At 19.8% G+C, this 21,189-nt stretch overlaps 1 protein-coding gene across 1 annotated transcript in view; it reads left to right on the forward strand.

Moving 5' to 3' along the window:
- The first annotated feature begins 14,153 nt into the window (after positions 1-14,153).
- LOC122502493 (organic cation transporter protein-like) overlaps positions 14,154-21,189 on the forward strand; it is a 42,540-nt gene continuing 35,504 nt past the window's right edge. The window contains exon 1 of the mRNA XM_043612627.1: positions 14,154-15,263. Coding sequence (XP_043468562.1) covers positions 14,905-15,263 — 359 coding nt within the window. The 5' untranslated portion in view covers positions 14,154-14,904. The remainder of the gene's footprint in view (positions 15,264-21,189) is intronic.

Genomic DNA, 21,189 nt, shown 5'->3' on the forward strand with positions numbered 1-21,189 from the left:
TTCTTTAAAAATTTTTTAAATAAAATTCGTTGTAAGAATTCAATTATTTTCATAAATAGTAAAACACTTATCGCAGAATTTTAATTATTTTAAAAAATTGTTGATAACAAATTTTTTTTTTGAATAATTTTACAATTAAAGAAAGTCGTAAATAAATGTAATACAACATTTTTTTGAGAATCTAATAATTTTTGGAGTGAATCAGAATAATTTTCAGGGTTTAGGGAAAAAGTCAAAAAATTTTCTTGGAAATCAGGGAAATGTCAGGGAAAAGAATTAAATTTTTGTGTCAACCCTGATAAAATAAATTTTTCTTCAATATTTCAATTGCAATAAAATTATTAAATTAGAATTTTAATTCACAAATATATATCATAATTGAGTGTGTTATAAATATATAATCACATTCAAAAAAAAAAATAAAACCGTAAAAAATGTAATTTATATGATGAGGTCCATAATGATTTTCCAATAAAATTTTATTCACCGATATTGGAAAATCGTGAAAAAATGTTTATAGGAAAAACATTACATGTAATAATTGGAAAATAATCATGAGAAAATTCAAAAATAATAGTCATTGGAAAATAATATTTTTTATCCATAATTAAAAAATGTTTATTCGTAAAATAATTACCGGATATAGAAAATGTAATTTAATTTTAGTTTTTTTTTATTTTATTAGGTATTATTATTTATTTATTTATTTTTAAAAAAAATTTTTTTAGAACTCAATCACCACACCTTTTTTGTAGGAATGATTCCACAAATGCATGACGATGATTTTATTATATATTGTCGTGAACTATCAGACCTTTTGACTTTCTTGTAAAATCCACATGTGCTGAACGTTCCTTTGAATTTATACAATAGGGAAACAATCGTAAATACGGTCACATTTATTGTTTTATACTGTCGAATAAATAAATAATAGTAGAAAATAAATCATTTTTGGAAAATTTTTCTAAAAGTTGAAAATTTTCTTTAAATAAATTAATGAATAAATTTTCTTTCTATCGTTATAATGTAAATAAAAAAATAAATAATGTAATAAAACAAATAACAACTAAAAAATTATTAATTATTAATTAATAATAAATAAATAATTAAATATATAAAATATAAATAAATAATTAACTATGAATAACAATTTTTAGACAATATAATATTAATAATAATATAAACTAAGTTTATTTTTCCGCGATAAGATGTAGCAAATTTTATAATTAGTGTAAATTAATAATTAAAAATAATAATGTTAATTTAAATTAAATAAATTTTGAATTATTTATCATTTATTGGCAAGTAAGGACATCTGTTAAATATTTATCTGCTGACGATTTCAACCGCAACTGATAAAAACCGAATAAACTTGGTTCAAGTCTTTGCTACAATACATTCAATGAATTTCAATTGTTATTTTTATTGAAAAAATATTATTTGCTTAAAATATTTTTTTAGAAAAATTGAAAAAATTATTTATATTATTTCATTGAATTTAAATACTAAAACTATGTTCAAAAATTTTTAAAAATTCTCGTCAAAATTTAATTATCTTTAAAAATAATAAAATTCTTCTCCAAAATTCAATTATTTTCAAAAATTTTAATAAAATTCCTTGCAAAATTTCAATTATTTTCCAAAAATTTTCCTCAATTCAATCATTTTCAATATTTACTACTTTAATAAAATTTTTCAAAAGAATTCAATTAATAAAAAAAAATTGTTGATAAACTTCTAAGCAAACATTAAATTATTTTCATAAATAATGAATATTAAATAATTGAATTCTCGTAGAATTTTCCAATAAAAATTGAATTAACAATGAATATTAATGAATATATTATTAAAAGCATTAGAGCATTAATTTTTAAAAATAATTGATAACTAAATTCTTTCGAAGAATTTTAATAAAATTTTTGAAAATAATTACATTTTTTGAAGAATTTACTAAAAACTGTATAAAAAATAATTGAATTCTTGCAACGAATTTTAGTAAATTTTTTTTTAAATAATTGAATTTGTTTAAGGATTTTATAAAAATTTAAAAGAATAATTTTCAATTACTTCGAATAATTCAATGAATACTGTTTTTTTAAAATAGTTGAAATCGTTTGAAGAATTTTATTATTTAAATAAACCATTATATTTATAAAAATAATTGAATTCTTGCAACGAATTTCAGTAAATTTTTTTAAATAATTGAATTTCTCTAAAGAATTTTATTATTTTTGAAAATAATTGAATTTTTGCAACGAATTTCAGTAAATGTTTTTAAATAATTGAATTTGTTTAAGGATTTTATAAAAAATTAAAAGAATAATTCAATTACTTCGAATAATTCAATTAGAACTGTATTTTTAAAATAATTGAAATCGTTTGAAGAATTTTATTATTTAAATAAACCATTATATTTATAAAAAAAATTGAATTCTTGCAACGAATTTCATTAATTTTTTTTAAATAATTGTGTATTGAAAATAATTATTAAAATCTAATAAATAAATGAGTTTTATTATTTCTTAAAATAATTGAATTCCTGAAAAGAATTTTATTATTTATGATAATAATGAAATTATTGAGAAGAAAGTTATAGAAAATGGATAAATAATTGAATTTCTGCGAAGTATTTTATTGTTTGTGAAAATAATTGAATTTCTGTGAAGAATTTCGATTATTTATAAAAATAAAAGAATTATGTCGATGAAATTTATAAAAGAAATTTATAAATCATTGAATTTCTGCCGCGGATTTTAGAAATTTTTAAAAATAGTTTAATTTCTGTAAATATTATTTATGAAAATAATGGAATTCTTATAACGAATTTTATTAATTTTTTTTTTAAATAATTGAATTCATGTGAGAATTTTATTACTTGTAAAAATAATTGAATTCCTGCAACGAATTTTATTAAATTTTATTTAAACAACTAAATTCTTTTTAGAATTTTTATTTAAATAGTATATTTTGAAATTTTTTGAATTTCAGCGAAGAATTTAATTATTTTTTGTGAAATGTAATTTAATTCTTGGAAAAAATATTTGAAGATAATTTCATTTTTCGAGAAATTTATTTAAAATTGTATTAAAAATAATTGAAATCCTCTGAAGAATTTTATTATTTATGAAAATAATTGAATTCTTGTAACGAATTTTATTATAATTTTTGTAAATATAATTTAATTTTTTTTTGAAAAATTTTATGTAATAATATTCTAAAGAAAAAATTAGTAAATAAATGAATAAATATATCAATAAATAATTAAATACATAAATAAATAAGAAAATGAAAAAGTATATAATAATAATAATAATAATAATAATAATAATAATAATAATAATAATAATAATAATAATAATAATAATAATAATAATAATAATAATAATAATAATAAAAATAATAGCAAAATGCAATTGTTAAAAATAAACAAATAAAAACAGTGCAATTAAAAATTGTCACGAAGACGCCGCACAATAATTTAATTATGTACATAACAGTAACGATTGAGAGTTGCCAATTATTTCTGTCCTCGAATATCACAATTAAGGATTCAGGACTAATATATTGTCCTTCTTTACAGATTAACAACTTTTTTTATTGGCCTTCTTTGGTCTTTAAAAAAGCAATACAAATCTTTTATATCGCAGTAACTTTAATTTTAAGGATAGAAAAAAAAATTCACAAGAACAAGATTCTTTTCATTATTAAATTAATAATTTTCTTTATTTTAAAATTTAAATTAAAATAAACTTTCTGTAAATTTAAAAAAAATTATATTTGTAAATATACAAATTTATGTCATGAAAAAAAAAATTATTATCAATATTAATGTAATTATTATAATAATAATCATTTTAATATAAAGTAAATTTACTTATTTATTTATAAGAATAAAATTTTATAAACGAAAGGAAACAAAATTTTTTGTTTTAAATTTAAAAAACTATTTATAATAGGGAAAAAAATTTTTGTTTTAAATTTAAAAAAATATTTATAAAAGAGAAAAAATTCAATTTTTGTAAAGCCTTCAATATTTTAGAAACGTTTAATTGAAAAAGGAAAGAGATTAAATTGAAAGGAATATTTATTTATTATTCATATAGAAAAAAGAAGAGAAAAGAAAGAAAAAAAAATTTTAAACGATTAATTATGGAAAAAAAGTGAAAAAATTAAAATTTGAAAAAGGAATATTTACGGGGGAATTATTATTATTTCGAGTGCATTTTGCGCCCATGTATAATTCATATCATGCTATTAATTCCCTGTAGAATTAATTGTTTTTCGGACAGAATTTCAACCTTCGCATGAGATTAAATCAATCAAGCATCCAGGCACAGTCAATGTGTACAATTAAATTTAAAAAAAAAAAGGATCATTGTATCAGTCATTGTTTCCCATGAGATCTCTCACGTTCTCGATGCTCATAGTCAGTGACAAAGAAAATCGCAAATTGACGGATTTCATTATAATTGAAAAAAAAAATGGGAAAAATCATTTTGAATACAATTAAATCAATTAATCATTCTTTTTCACTTTATAAATCTATATAATTTCTGCTGCCTTGCACTTAATAGAAAAATTACACTTTATACGTTAAATATTATATATGTATATAAATTATTTATTTAGTATCAAGGAGCATTAAAATTATAATGATTTTAATTGTATTTAAAAAACGATTGGAAATTAACAATTATTTTCTATGAGCAATTTTAGTTTACTCTTTCTAATTGTCTTTTTATTTTATTTTATTATACTTATTATTTATTACAATTGTATAATATTATAATAATTTTTAAATATAGTATTTATATTTAAATATATTTATATTATATAGAAATATTTTTTTTCTATATAATTTAAATTCTGTAATTAAAAATTTATTTTACTTTTCCATAAATGATGATTGTAATTAGTTCTAATTTTAATTAAAGTACATAATCGAAAAAATTTTAATATATTTAATCATTATATTTTCAAATAATAATCGTTAAAATCTGATTCAAATTTAAACAGTTAGTAATGAAGATATTTGAATAATTATTTTCCAAATTTTCAGTAAATTAAAATTAAAATTTTTGATAATTTTAATGTAAAGGTTTTTTAAATTTACCTATTTATAAAAATTCATACTATAATTCATTTAATATTAAATTATAATACAAAATTTTAACTGAAATTCATTTTTCAATTACTTTTTATTAGAAAGTTCTACAAGAATTCAATTATTTAAATACAAAAATAAATAATTGATAGAATAAATGATTATTTCTTAGAATTAAATACTTATAAATAATGTTAACAAAATTGTGTAAATAATTGATTTTTGTTTAAAAATTTTAATAAAATTTTTAAAAATAATTACATTTTTCGAGGAATTTATTAAAAATTGTATTAAAAATAATCAAAATCGTGTAAAAAATTTTATTATTTATAAAAATAATTGAATTCTTTTAACGAATTTCAGTAAAATTTTTGTAAATAATTGAATTTGTTTAAGGATTTAATAAAAATTTAAAAGAATAATTCAATTACTTCGAATAATTTAATTAAAACTGTATTAAAAATAATTAAAATCGTTTGAAGAATTTTATTATTTATAAAAATAATTGAATTCTTGCAACGAATTTCAGTAAATTTTTTAAATAATTGAATTTCTGTGAAGAATTTTTTTATTTATGAAAATAATTGAATTTTTGCAACGAATTTTAGTACATTTTTTAAAATAATTGAATTCCTGTGAAGAATTCAATTACTTATGAAAATAATTAAATTCTTGCAACGAATTTCAGTAAAATTTTTGTAAATAATTGAATTTGTTTAAGGATTTCATGGAAATTTAAAAGAACAATAAAATAATTCAATTACTTCGAATACTTTAATTAAAACTGTATTAAAAATAATTGAAATCTTTTGAAGAATTTTATTATTTATAAACATCATTGAATTCTTGCAACGAATTTTAATACATTTTTTTTTTAAAATTGAATTGGTTTTAACAAATTTTATTATTTAAAAAAATAATTGAATTCTTGCAACGAATTTTAGTACATTTTTTAAAATAATTGAAATCATTTAAAGAATCTATTATTTATCAAAAATAATTGATTTTAGTTAATTTTTTTAAATAATTGAATTCCAGTGAAAATTTTTTTTTATTTATGAAAATAATTGAATTTTTGCAAAGAATTTCAGTAACTTTTTTAAATAGTTGAATTTTTGTGAAGAATGTTTTAATTTATGAAAAATACTGAATTATTCCAACGAATTTCAGTTATTTTTTTTAAAGAACTGAATTTGTTTAAAGAATTTTAATATTTATGAAAAATAATTGAATTCTTGCAACGAATTTTAGTAAATTTTTTTTTTAAATAATTGAATTCCTGTGAAAATTTTTTTTTATTTATAAAAATAATTGAATTTTTGCAACGAATTTATGTAAATTTTTTTGAATAATTGAATTCTTGTGAATAATTTTATTATTTATGAAAATAATTGAATTCTTGCAACGAATTTTACCAAATTATTTTTAATAATAATTGAATTAACTGGCAAAATTTTATTATTTATGAAAATAATTGAATTATTGCAACGAATTTCAGTAAAGTTTTTTAAATAATTGAATTTCTGTAAAGAATTTTATTATTTATAAAAATAATTGAATTCTTGGAACGAATTTCAGTAATGTTTTTTAAATAATTGAATCCCTGGGAATTTTTTTTATTTATGAAAATAATTGAATTCTTGCAACGAATTTCAGTTAATTTTTTTAAATAATTGAATTTCTATGAATTTTATTATTTATAAAAATTTGAAATAATTGATTTCTTTCAGAAACTTTTTTTTTGGGAATTATATTTCATATAATTGAATTCCTGTGAAAATTTTATTATTTATGATATTAATTGAATTGTTTCGAAGTATTTTATTAATTTTTTTTTAAATAATATAATTCTTTTGAGGAATTTTGTTAAAATTGTAGATTTTGAAAATATTTGAATTCCAGCGAAGGATTTCATTATTTGTGAAAATAATTGAATTCTTGCAAAAAAATTTTGAATTGTTTCTAAGAAAAATATTTATTAAATTAATTAATAATTATTTTACTTTAACTATTAGCGAATTTAAATTTTAAAGTAGTTCAAATTTTGAAAAAAATAGAAAAAAATAACTTTTAGTGTCACAAATTTTAAAAAAAGTATCCAAATAGTAGTTAATAGTAAAAAATAGTAGTAAATAGTAGGTTTTAGTAGATGATTGCAAAGCCTGAAACTGTTAAATACACACACATTGATAAATTTCAGTTTTATTAAAAGATTTATGAACAATTAGTAAAACGGTAGATTCTACTTTTTTCGAAAATATGAAAATTCTTTTATAAAAGTAAACCAACACGTGCCACCGTTTTACAAGGCCTTTTCAATATAAATCAAACTTACGGTATTTAATTGAAAAATTATATTTTAAATAATTCTTCAATGTTTTTATTTATACACTAATTGTTATTAAAAAATCAAATAAAAATTATCTTTTTAAAAATATCTAAGTTTTTGTTTCTAATTTTTCAAATTTCGTTTTTCTTTTCTTTTTTTATATTAAACAATTTTCAAAAATTTAAGAATAAATCTTCTTGTAAATATAAATAATTTTTCGACAAATTGTTTCAAGGTAGCGTTTTGCGAAGATAGATATATATATATATATTTAAAAATTCAATTGAAAATAGAGGAAATCTCACATTGACATTTCTAGGTTTCTTGCAAAATGATTTAACACCACAAATCAGTAACGAATCGGAAGGAAAATCAATGTCGAATAGATGACCTAATTTAAGAAAAAAAAAAGTATCGTGCAGTATCGTCATTATAAATTTAATAAGATCAATTAAAATCCATTGAATGAATTTCATTAAAAGAAAAATAGAACAAAATTGATAAAAAAAATTTCCTTCAAAATTGCATTTTTTATTTATAATTATTTTTTCTTTCACAAAATCATAATTGTATTATTATTATTTATTATTATTTTTTTATTTAAATAAATAACGTATGACGAGAGAAAAAAAATGAATTTATTATTATTTTTTTTATTTAAATAAATAACGTATGACGAGAAAAATGGAAAATGAAAGACGAAAACTTGAAATTGGTTTATATTCGAAAAATAAATCATTTCAACTGCAGTTAGACTGTTCTGACTGACATGAATCGTTTCTGAACGATTTTCAATGCACATTCATGAATAATTTGAATAATATTTAGATGGAAAAAAAAGTATCAACTCCTTGGTCGATATGCATAAATGCAAAACAAACATGCTTTTCTTTTTAATTCTAGAAGGTTGATCCCCGCACATTTATGCCAATATCAAATAAAACTTGGATGTTGAAATTTTCCTTATAGCAAAAAATTCGTATATTAAATATTTTTCCTCCTAATTTTATTTTACTTTATAATTTTATATCCGAGATTTTATTAAAGTTTTGCTTTGTTTTTTTTTCATTATTGCAGTCGAATTTAAAAAAATGAAAATATTCGGGAAAGAAAATATTTTTTTTAGAAAAGAGGCTTCGTAAAAAATGTTAATTCTCTCACTTAGGTTTTTATTTCTTATCAATAAAAACTAAAGAGTGATCATTACTTTCTTACAAAGGTTCGACTGTAAGTTTTCCTAGAATTTAAAGTTTGCGAATATATTTTTTTTAAATTTAAATATTTTTTATCAATATTTTCATTTTAATTTTACTCTTTATTAATTCAAAATTTTTTTTTTAATTATATGAAGTAGAATTTTTTTTTAATTCTTTAATTAAATTTTACTTCTTTCTTAATTAATCAAATTTTTGTTATCTTTAATTTTTTTTTTATTTGCAAAAAAATATTTTAAAAAATTTATTTTTTAATTATTTAATCTTTAATCTAATCGGAAAACTAATTTTAGTTTGACTTTCATTATGAATTTGTCTCTGAATAAAGAATCATTGTTAAATGATTTTATAAATAAGATTGAAGCACGTTTTAGATTAGGGAAAAAATAATTATATGCATATTTTTCTTTAAAAAGAATATGTGAATAATAATTACAATCTTTTGTGTTATTTATCTAAATTTATTTTATACGTGAAAATGTAAAAAATAACTTTTTATTTTACGACAGTAAATAATGATTCTTGTATTACAAAAAGAAAAAAAATTTACGATTATATTTTCCATGTGCAATTTAGTTTCTTTCTATTTCTTTTTTTTTTGAAACAGAAATGCGACAATTTAAAAAAGTATCGTTAAATTTTTAATTATTATTGCTTTCTCAGAATGCAAAAATAAAATTATTCTAAAAATTTGAGATATTATTAGGTATTCAAAACTCGAATAATTTTGTTAAATAAATATTTAAAATTTTTAATACTTCTTATTTGTTTTTATACAGAAAATAAAATTATTTAAATTTTAATTTAAAACCTTCTGAATACTTTCTAGTAATTACAACTATAGTCCTTCCAAAATTCAATTATTTTCTACAATTTTTAACAAAATTTCATCTCCAAATCAATTATTTTAAATGCAAAAATTCAATTTTCTATAATAATATTGTTTATTTTAAAGGTATAATATTTTCAAAAAATTGTAATAAAGAAATTCTTAAAATATTAATTTTTTCAAAATATTTTTAAATAATTTTTGAATGCTAATAGTGTTTTAATTAAATGTACAATTAAAAAATTTCCAAATAATTGAAATTTGATAAAATCTAATAATAATAATTGAAATTTAAAAAAATTTACTTAAATTCGTTGCAAAAATTCAATTATTTTCGGAAATAAAAAAAAATTTTTGCATGAATTCAATTATTTAAAAAATATTTACTAAAATTCGTTGCAAGAATTCAATTATTTTCATAAATAAAAAAAAGTTTTTATAGAAATTCAATTATTTGAAAAAATTTACTTAAATTCGTTGCAAAAAGTCAATTATTTTCGTAAATAAAAGAAGACTTTTGCATGAATTCAATTTTATTTAAAAAATATTTACTGAAATTCGTTGCAAGAATTCAATTATTTTTATCAATAAAAATTAGTAATTTAAAAATATTCTTACTGTAATATTTTGAAAATAATTGAATTTCTTAAAAGAATTTCTGTAAGTTATATAGAAAACTAATAAATTTTTTTGATGAATTTTAATTAAAAATTTTTGAACATAATTAATTGTGTTTTACAAAATGTTAAAAAAAATTTTAATGTTACTATTTTTTGTGTGTATTTGAATTTTTTTGAAATATGTAAGTAAAAATATTGAAATACTTAAAATTTTTCAAAATTATAATAGAAAAATTCTAAGAATTTTTTTTTCTAAAATATTTTAAATTTTAATATAATTTTTAGAAACAAATTTTCATTAAAATTTAAAAAAAGAATTTCTTTTTATTTATGAAAATAATTGAACAACGAATTTTAGTGGTTTTTTTTAAATAATTGAATTTCTCTGAAGAATTTTATTATATATGAAAATAATTGAATTCTTGCAACGAATTTCAGAAATTTTTTTTAAATAATTGAATTTCTGTGAAGAATTTTATTGTTTACGAAAATAATTGAATTCTTGCAACGAATTTCAGTAAATTTTTTTAAATAATTGAATTCCTTTGAAATTTTTTTTTTATTTGTAAAAATAATTTAATTCTTGCGAAGGATTTTATTAAAGATTTTGTAAATAATTGAATTTGTTTAAGAATTTAATGAAGATTTAAAATTCTTTTGAATGGAAAAATTCGAAGTTTCCTTTTTTTCTAAAATATTTTAATATAATTTTTAGAGGCGAATTGTCATTAATTTTATTTTGAAATTTTCACTCTTGAAGATTTTTCGTTAAAATTTTTGAGAATTCATTTAATTAGATATTTTCAAGATTTGCAATTAAAAATCTTCAAAAGTTGATTTTCAAAAATTGTAATAAAATACTTTTAAAAAATTGAGTTTTAAATAAATTAATTTAATTTTAATTAATTAATTTAGTTTTAATTAATTCATTTAATTATAATTAATATATTGTGTTGAAAAAAAATGAAGATACAAATTTGTTATCTTCTTTTTTATTATATTTTTGTAATTATTCGGAGTTATCTTCTTTTGTATACTTTTTTTTTTATCTCCCAAAGTGTAAACTTTTAGTTGTAAAGAAAACCTTCTGACTTTAATAAACAGTTTCTGTATAGACAGTGAGAGGATATAATTAATAAAAATTTTATCTTTCACATTCATTGCATGTATACGAATAATATATAAATGTATACGTAGAGTGAAAAAATTTCACAACATTGACACCTTCATTTACCTGAGGGCTCAAATGACGCACGAGACAAATTTAATAAATATATTTCTCTGTCTAACCTTTTTTAATTTTATTTATTAATATTTATAATCTACATATATATGTTGTATATTGTTTATTTAAAATAAAATTTTGTCACGTGTATGATAAATATTTTTTTTTTTTTTTTGCAAAAGAGGAATAAAAATTGGAAATTTAATTTATTATCAGACCCGTAGGTGTAAATAGTTTCATAACTGCGCTAATCGTTTATAGCATTATAAAAAGATTAATCTTCCATTTTTCTCTTTATTTTATATATGCAATCTTGGATTCTTAACAATATATATATATAGTAATAATAATTAATAATATGATGGATTTGAAAATAGTGGAGAAAATTATAAAGTACATATTACGAGATATATGCACAAATTTTTCGTATTTTATATTGTTAATTAATTATTAGACTCTGATTTTATCAAATTTAATTAGATATTAATTTTTCAATAAAAATTCCATTGAAAAATAAATTTATTGGTGAACTTTTGATTAATTTATTTCAAAAATTACAGCAAATTTTTATTTAACAATAAAATTTTTTGCAAAAATTAAATTACTATTCAAAATTTTAATGAAATTCAATTATTTTCAATAGATTTTTAATTAAATTCATCAAAAGAATTCAATTATTTTCAAAAATAAAAAAAAAATTCTTTACAAGCATTCAATTAAAAATTAAACTTCGCTTGAAAGAATTCAATTATTTTTATTTCAATTTTAATAAAGTTTCTCGATATAATTCAATTATTTGCATAAATAATAAAATATTGTGCAGAAATTCAATTATTTTCGTTTCAATTTTAATAAAAGTTTTCGAAAGCATTCAATTAATTTCTAAAAATTTTCGTAAAATTTTCCACAGATATTCAATTATTTTCAAAACCTCCAATTTTTATTAAATTTCACGAAAGAATTAATTTTTTTCAAAAATTTTAATATAATTCTGAGAGTTAATTGAAATATTTTCATAAAAAGTAAAATTTTTGCAAGGAACTCAATTATTTTTAATAGAATTTTAATAAAATTTCTGAAAAGATTGCAAATTATTTGAAAAATGTTAAGAAAATTCTTCCAAAGGAATTCAATTATTTTTATTTGCAGAAGATCAATTATTTTCAAAGAATTTTATTAAAATACTAAGTATTCAATTATTTTTAATACAATTTTAATATTAAATTCCAAACAATTCAATTATTTTCAAATATTGAAAAGAAAATTTTTGTAAGAATTCAATTATTTTTAATAATAAAATAAAATAATAAAATTTTTCGTAGAAATTAAATTATTTTGAAATACGATGTTAAAATTTCTCGAAAGATTTCAATTATTTTTTAAAAATGTAAAGAAAATTCTTCTACAGGAATTCAATTATTTTAAAAAATTTTAATTGAAATTTGTCCACAGGAATTCAATTAAAAAATTTTGATAAAATAAGTTTTAAGAATTCAATTATTTTCAATATAATTTTAATGAAATTCTTAGCAAGAATTCAATTATTTTCAAAAATGTTAACTTTAACATTCTTAGCAGAAATTCAATTATTTTCTAGAATTTTGATAAAATACTAAGTATTATAAAATAATAATAATATTCGATAGAATTTCAATTATTTTTATGAAATTATAATAAAATTCAGAAGAATCCAATTATTTTTATAGAATATTAATAAAATTCGAAACAATTCAATTATTTTCAAAACTTTTGAAATTCGAATGAATTACATAATTATTTTTGTTTAATTAATAAAATTCGAAGATTAATTTAATTATTTTTATAATATAATAATAATATTTAAAATAATTTCAATTATTTTGATAAAATAATAATAATAATATTCGAAAGAATTTCAATTATTTTTTTTAAATAATAATAAAATTCGATAGAATTCGAATTATTTTCAATACTTTTGAAATTCGAATGAATTACATAATTTTTTTTTAAATAATGAAATTCGAAAGAATTTCAATTATTTTTTATAATAATAACAATTGAATTCAATTATTTTGAAAAATAAAAAAAATCTTTACAAGAATTCAATTAAAAATTAAACTTCTCGAAAGAACTCATTCATTTGAAAGAATTTCAATTATTTTGATGAAATAATAATAAAATTCGAAGATTAATTCAATTATTTTTACAATATAATAATTATATTCGCAAGAATTTCAATTATTTTGATAAAATAATAATAAAATTCGAAAGAATTTCAATTATTTTTTAAAAATAATAATTTATAATAATAACAATTGAATTCATTTATTTTAAAAAAGAAAAAAATTTTGTACAACAATTCAATTAAAAATTGATCTTCTCGAAAGAATTTCAATTATTTTTATAATATGATAATAATATTCGAAAGAATTTTAATTATTTTTTATAATAAATAATAATAAAATTCGAAAGAATTTTAATTATTTTTATAAAATAATAATAATAAAATTCGAAAGAATTCAATTATTTAAGAAAATGTTATTCTATAAATATTTTAGAAAAGAAGAAGAATTTTTTTAAACCACTATTAGAACAAAAGAATTGGAAACTGAAAAAATAATGGTTTTCTGAATGATAAATAAAAATTCCAAAACATTCTTATCAAAAGTGGAGGAATTATAAATAAAAGAATGGATGAAAAATGAGATTCCTCCTTGGCAAGATTTATGACTTGTTCAATTCTATCTAAGAAAATCTGTTTAGTTTTCCATTCAATATGAAAAAGAAGGGGAATTCTAGTCGATGGTTATATAGTAGATCACGCTCTCAACCTTTTCAGTATTGTCTCTAAAGTCAGGATTTCTCCATTTTCGGAATTAGCCTGACATTAATTGTTATCAATTTATCATTCGCCGATTGTCTATTAAGAGATAAGTCACGCGAGACAAAAAGTCGATTTTCGATAATCTCAATTATTTTTATTTTTTTTTTGCTCTTTTGCTTTTTAAACGAAAAAAAAACAGATTTTCAAAACGACTTGTGTTTCGGTGTTTCTTTTGAACAATCGCGTGGAAAAAAAGTGTTCATTTCAAAGTTTTTATTTATTTTTTTTTATATATTTTCAAATGGAACTGGAAATGAAAATAATTTTTTCTTTCAATTAAAAATTACAAACGAGAAAAAGTGTTTTTTTTTTAAAAAGAAAAATCAAAAATAATCTTCATTAAGAGAAGCATTTTTGTAATTAAAAAACAAATCTCATAAACATTCGAATTTCATGGAAATTAGAAGAAGAAACCAGGAAAATTTCCCTGAGCGGATTAAGAAAAGTTTAATATTAAAGTCGAGTGCGCGAATCTTGAAATTAATTTTTTTTCCCCTTTGATGACGAGCAGAAAATATAAATATTAAAAAATGAAATTAAAAATTTAAAATAATTATTAAATTAATTAAATAATTTATTTCGTAACTTTTTCTAATAATGTATAAATATACATTTAACAAATGTGGTTTGTATAGTCAATCGTGTGTGAATTAAAAAAAAAAAAATAAATAAATAAAAATATTTTTCAATTAAATATTTTTGTGTGATAAAAGTGAGAAAATGCCACCTCAAGAAAGTTTTGGTGTACCGGATACGGAGCGTGTGTCAAAAACGGAAATATGTGATAATTTTAATGCGAATTCATGTCGAATATCGACAATTAGTCAAAATCGGGATTCAAATGAAAAAAATGAAAAAACAAGTGTTGCAAATAATAAGAAACGAAGGGACATGGATTTCGATGAATTATTACCATACGTTGGTGAATTTGGATTTTATCAAAAAATTCTCTTTCTTCTCATGATACCGTTCACATTTTTTGTCGCTTGGGTTTATTTTTCACAAATTTTCATTACTTTGGTACCGGAGGAGCATTGGTGTAAAATTCCCGAACTCGAGAATCTCACAATGGAAGAAAGGTATTTATAGAAAAATTTATTTGGGGACGAAAAAAATAATTTTTGTTTATTTTCAAAGAAAAATTAATATTTTAAAAGAAAAATTAATATTTTAAACGGAAAATTAATATTTTTAAAGAGAAAGTTAATATTTTAATTAAGGAAAATTGTTCTTTAAAAAGAAAATTAATATTTTAAAAGGAATATTTTTCTTTAAAAAAGAAAAGTAATGTTTTAAAAGAAAAATTAATATTTTAAAAGGAAAATTGTTCTTTAAAAAAGAAAATTGATATTTTAAAAGGAAAATTGTTCTTTAAAAAAGAAATGTAATATTTTAAAAGGAAAATTGTTCTTTGAAAAAGAAAATTAATATTTTAAAAGGAGAATTAAAATTTTAAAAGAAAAATTATTATTTAAAAAGAAAAATTAACATTTTAAAAGGAAAATTAATATTTAAAATAGAAAATTATCCATTGTTGTTTTCTATAAACTAGATGGAAACAAGGAAATATTAAAACTTGGATAAATATAATATTTATATATTTAAAAGTTTTTTTTCCATTCTATCGTTTTGTGTGCCAAGGAAAAATTCATTCCAATTTACGCACGTGCTTTTGTTATTATTGAACATTGAAAGTATCTGAATTCAGAACTTGATTGAAAAGAAATCTTTTCTTTCTTTTTTAACTAAATTTATTATTTTCTAATAAATTCAGGTCTCTCGGTTGGTATTATTTTTTGTTCTTTTTTCGACTATTATATCGGAAAAGGTGAAATTCAAAATGATTTTATTATTTAAACTATTAAATATAATAAATATTAAAAATATAAAAATATAAAATATAAAAATATAAAATATAAAAATATAAAATATAAAAATAATAAATAAATATAATATATATAAAAAATGGTGACTTTTTTTTATCTAAATGTTGCAAAAAATTTTAATAAATACTAAAAATATTTCATTTTTCTAAAGAAATTTAATTATTTTCAGAACTTTTTGAGAAAATTGTTTATAAAAATTCAATTATATTGAATACAATTTTAATTAAATTCCTTGAAAGAATTGAAGAAATTCAAAGAATTTTAAGAAAATTCTTCGCAAGAATTCAATTTTTTTCGCAATTTTAATAAGATTTCACGAAATAATTCAATTATTTTCACAAATTTTTTTGAAATTCAATTATTTTCAATATCTAATATTTAAAACAAAATTTCTCTAAAGAATTCAATTATTTATAAAAAAAAATTTTAATAAAATTCTTCGCAGTATTGCAATTATTTTCAAAAATTTTGATAAAAATCTTTTAGAGAAATAAATTATATTCAAAATCTACAATTTTTTATTTTTTACGAAAGAATTTAATTTTTTTAAAAATTTTTAGTATACAATTCTTCGGAATAATTGAATTATTTTCAATTAAAAATAAATTTCATCGCAAGGAATTGAATTATTTTCAATACAATTTTAATAAAATTTATCGAAATAATTCAATTATTTGCATAAATAATAAAATACTTTGCAGGAATTCAATTATTTTAAATTCAATTTTTACAAAGTTTAAAAAAAAAAAAATTCAAAAATTTAATAAAATTGTTCGCAGAAATTCAATTATTTTTTGAAAAATTTTGATATAATTTTTTGAGATAATTAAAAATTTGTTTTAATTCTTTCTTAATTAAATATCTCGAAAGAATTTTATTATTTTCAAAAAAAAAAGAAAAATTCTTTACAAGAATTCAATTAAAAATTGAATTTCTCGAAAGAATTCAATTATTTTCAAAAACTTTAATAAAATTCTTGGTAATATTTCAATTTTCAAAAATTTAGACAAAATTCTTTATAGGAATAAATAAATACTTTATAAGAATTCAATTATTTTCAATACAATTTTAATTACATTCCAAATTATTAAATTTAAAAGGAATTTAATTATTTTTGAATACGATTTTAATCAAATTTATCAAAAGATTTCAAGTATTTTGAAAAATGTTAAGAAAATTCCTCCAAACGAATTCAATTATTATCAAGAATTTTGATAAAATACGAAGAATTCAATATTATTTCCAATACAATTTTAATTAAATTCCAACCAATTCAATTATTTTTAAAAATTAAAATCTTTGCAAGAATTCAATTATTTTCATTCATAAAAATAGAATTTTCCGTAGGAATTAAATGATTTTGAAATAAGATGTTAATTAAATTTTTCAAAAGATTGCAATTATTTTTGAAAATATTAAGAAAATTCTTCTAAAGGAATTCAATTATTTTCAAGAATTTTGATAAAATACTAAGTAATTCAATAAATATTTTCAATACAATTCTAATTAAATTCCAAACAATTCAATTATTTTTAAAAATTGAAAAGAAAATCTTTGAAAGAATTCAATTATTTTTATGAATAATAAAATTTTTCACAGGAAAATACGATGAAATACGATGTTAATAAAATTTCTTAAAAGATTGCAATTATTTTTGTAAAATGTTAGTAATATTCTTCACAATATGAATTCAATTATTTTCAATAAATTAATTAAGGAAGATTTCGACTATATCAGCAATTAGTGACATCTATTAGACGTCAATTGAACTCTTTGGTTTAGAGTCAGGTGTTATTCTTAAGATAATTACTCCGATATGGTTGTCGGTAAATAATTATATTTTTGAATTTAATTTTTGATCTGAAAAAATAAGCTGCGTGAACGACTGCACTGTGCATCTGTGAGGACTCGAACCCCAGTTAATAGCTGCCTTTCGCGGGACTAACGCCTACCAATGCACCATGCCAACACAGCCTGGACGTTCACGTTTCTTATAATCTCAGATCAAGCCCATACACTAGTCGAAGAGCTGTATAGTTAATGTAGGAAATTATTTGCTGATTGAGAATTTTAATTAAGGAAGATTTCGACTATATCAGCAATTAGTGACATCTATTAGACGTCAATTGAACTCTTTGGTTTAGAGTCAGGTGTTATTCTTAAGATAATTACTCCGATATGGTTGTCGGTAAATAATTATATTTTTGAATTTAATTTTTGATCTGAAAAAATAAGCTGCGTGAACGACTGCACTGTGCATCTGTGAGGACTCGAACCCCAGTTAATAGCTGCCTTTCGCGGGACTAACGCCTACCAATGCACCATGCCAACACAGCCTGGACGTTCACGTTTCTTATAATCTCAGATCAAGCCCATACACTAGTCGAAGAGCTGTATAGTTAATGTAGGAAATTATTTGCTGATTGAGAATTTTAATTAAGGAAGATTTCGACTATATCAGCAATTAGTGACATCTATTAGACGTCAATTGAACTCTTTGGTTTAGAGTCAGGTGTTATTCTTAAGATAATTACTCCGATATGGTTGTCGGTAAATAATTATATTTTTGAATTTAATTTTTGATCTGAAAAAATAAGCTGCGTGAACGACTGCACTGTGCATCTGTGAGGACTCGAACCCCAGTTAATAGCTGCCTTTCGCGGGACTAACGCCTACCAATGCACCATGCCAACACAGCCTGGACGTTCACGTTTCTTATAATCTCAGATCAAGCCCATACACTAGTCGAAGAGCTGTATAGTTAATGTAGGAAATTATTTGCTGATTGAGAATTTTAATTAAGGAAGATTTCGACTATATCAGCAATTAGTGACATCTATTAGACGTCAATTGAACTCTTTGGTTTAGAGTCAGGTGTTATTCTTAAGATAATTACTCCGATATGGTTGTCGGTAAATAATTATATTTTTGAATTTAATTTTTGATCTGAAAAAATAAGCTGCGTGAACGACTGCACTGTGCATCTGTGAGGACTCGAACCCCAGTTAATAGCTGCCTTTCGCGGGACTAACGCCTACCAATGCACCATGCCAACACAGCCTGGACGTTCACGTTTCTTATAATCTCAGATCAAGCCCATACACTAGTCGAAGAGCTGTATAGTTAATGTAGGAAATTATTTGCTGATTGAGAATTTTAATTAAGGAAGATTTCGACTATATCAGCAATTAGTGACATCTATTAGACGTCAATTGAACTCTTTGGTTTAGAGTCAGGTGTTATTCTTAAGATAATTACTCCGATATGGTTGTCGGTAAATGTGTATGGGCTTGATCTGAGATTATAAGAAACGTGAACGTCCAGGCTGTGTTGGCATGGTGCATTGGTAGGCGTTAGTCCCGCGAAAGGCAGCTATTAACTGGGGTTCGAGTCCTCACAGATGCACAGTGCAGTCGTTCACGCAGCTTATTTTTTCAGATCAAAAATTAAATTCAAAAATATAATTATTTACCGACAACCATATCGGAGTAATTATCTTAAGAATAACACCTGACTCTAAACCAAAGAGTTCAATTGACGTCTAATAGATGTCACTAATTGCTGATATAGTCGAAATCTTCCTTAATTAAAATTCTCAATCAGCAAATAATTTCCTACATTAACTATACAGCTCTTCGACTAGTGTATGGGCTTGATCTGAGATTATAAGAAACGTGAACGTCCAGGCTGTGTTGGCATGGTGCATTGGTAGGCGTTAGTCCCGCGAAAGGCAGCTATTAACTGGGGTTCGAGTCCTCACAGATGCACAGTGCAGTCGTTCACGCAGCTTATTTTTTCAGATCAAAAATTAAATTCAAAAATATAATTATTTACCGACAACCATATCGGAGTAATTATCTTAAGAATAACACCTGACTCTAAACCAAAGAGTTCAATTGACGTCTAATAGATGTCACTAATTGCTGATATAGTCGAAATCTTCCTTAATTAAAATTCTCAATCAGCAAATAATTTCCTACATTTCAATAAATTAAAATTCCTAAAATTCCTTTACAAGAATTCAATTATTTTCATTTGCAATTAAAATTGTTTTCAAAAGTATAAATTAAATTTTAATTATTTGGTAATTTTTCAAGTACATATAAATTAAAAAAATCTATTATTATTCAGAAACTATTTAAAAAATTTTGTAATTGATTTAGAAAAGAAGTTTACTGAAAATTTTTGAAACTAATTAAAATTTGAAAGAATTGCAGTTTTAATTGTTATAGAAATTGATTAAAAATTTTAATTTAAATCATTTAAATTTAAATAAATAATTAGCTATTTAAATATTTTTATTCATCAAAATATTTAAACATTTCTATTTGAATTTCGATTATATTGAGAACTTAGAATTTAATTTAGAAATCAGTGAAAGATAAAAAAATATATAAAGCGAAAAAAGCAATCATTTTAACAAAAAAAATAAAAATAAAAACAAATTATCTTTTTTTTATGCAATATTTATTGTTATTATACTTTGAAACAAAAATGTAGTTGCAATTTGAAGCGAGTATTTGTAAGTCATTAAACAATTTAAATCAAGAAATGTATCAAAATGGAGTGGTTGCTGTACGAAATGAGTTTTGCAATCTCGCATTAAAATTCACTGACACTAAAAGGGTTAAAGGCATTTATTAAATGAACCAACTGCAGCTTAATGTGTAATTTTCTCCTCAAGATAATTGGCCTCTAAAAATAATTTCTTAGCTCTCGACAATCAGTTCAAATTTACTTAATTTTTTTTTATATACACAAAACAATTTTTTGATTTTGTTTACAGAGAAACTTTAAATTTCGCCGTAAAGTTTTTATTTACACAAAAAAATACAAGACAACGATGCAAATAATAAATATATTATAAACATATATTATAATTATTATTATAATTATTGTAATTATTATTATTATTATAATTATTATTATTATATAATTATTATAATTATTATTATCTTATAAATATATATTTATTACTAAACAAAATTAATTGTTTAAAAAGTACACCTGTTTTCAAAAAAAGTGAAAATAATTAATTACTTCGTGTTATACGTTGGACTATAAAGAATTATTAATCACTCAGCAATTGATATATATTTTATGTAAGATTTAAATAACA

This window comes from Leptopilina heterotoma, unplaced genomic scaffold (assembly GCF_015476425.1).
Source record: "Leptopilina heterotoma isolate Lh14 unplaced genomic scaffold, ASM1547642v1 Lhet_0, whole genome shotgun sequence".
NCBI classification, from domain to species: Eukaryota; Metazoa; Arthropoda; class Insecta; order Hymenoptera; family Figitidae; genus Leptopilina; species Leptopilina heterotoma.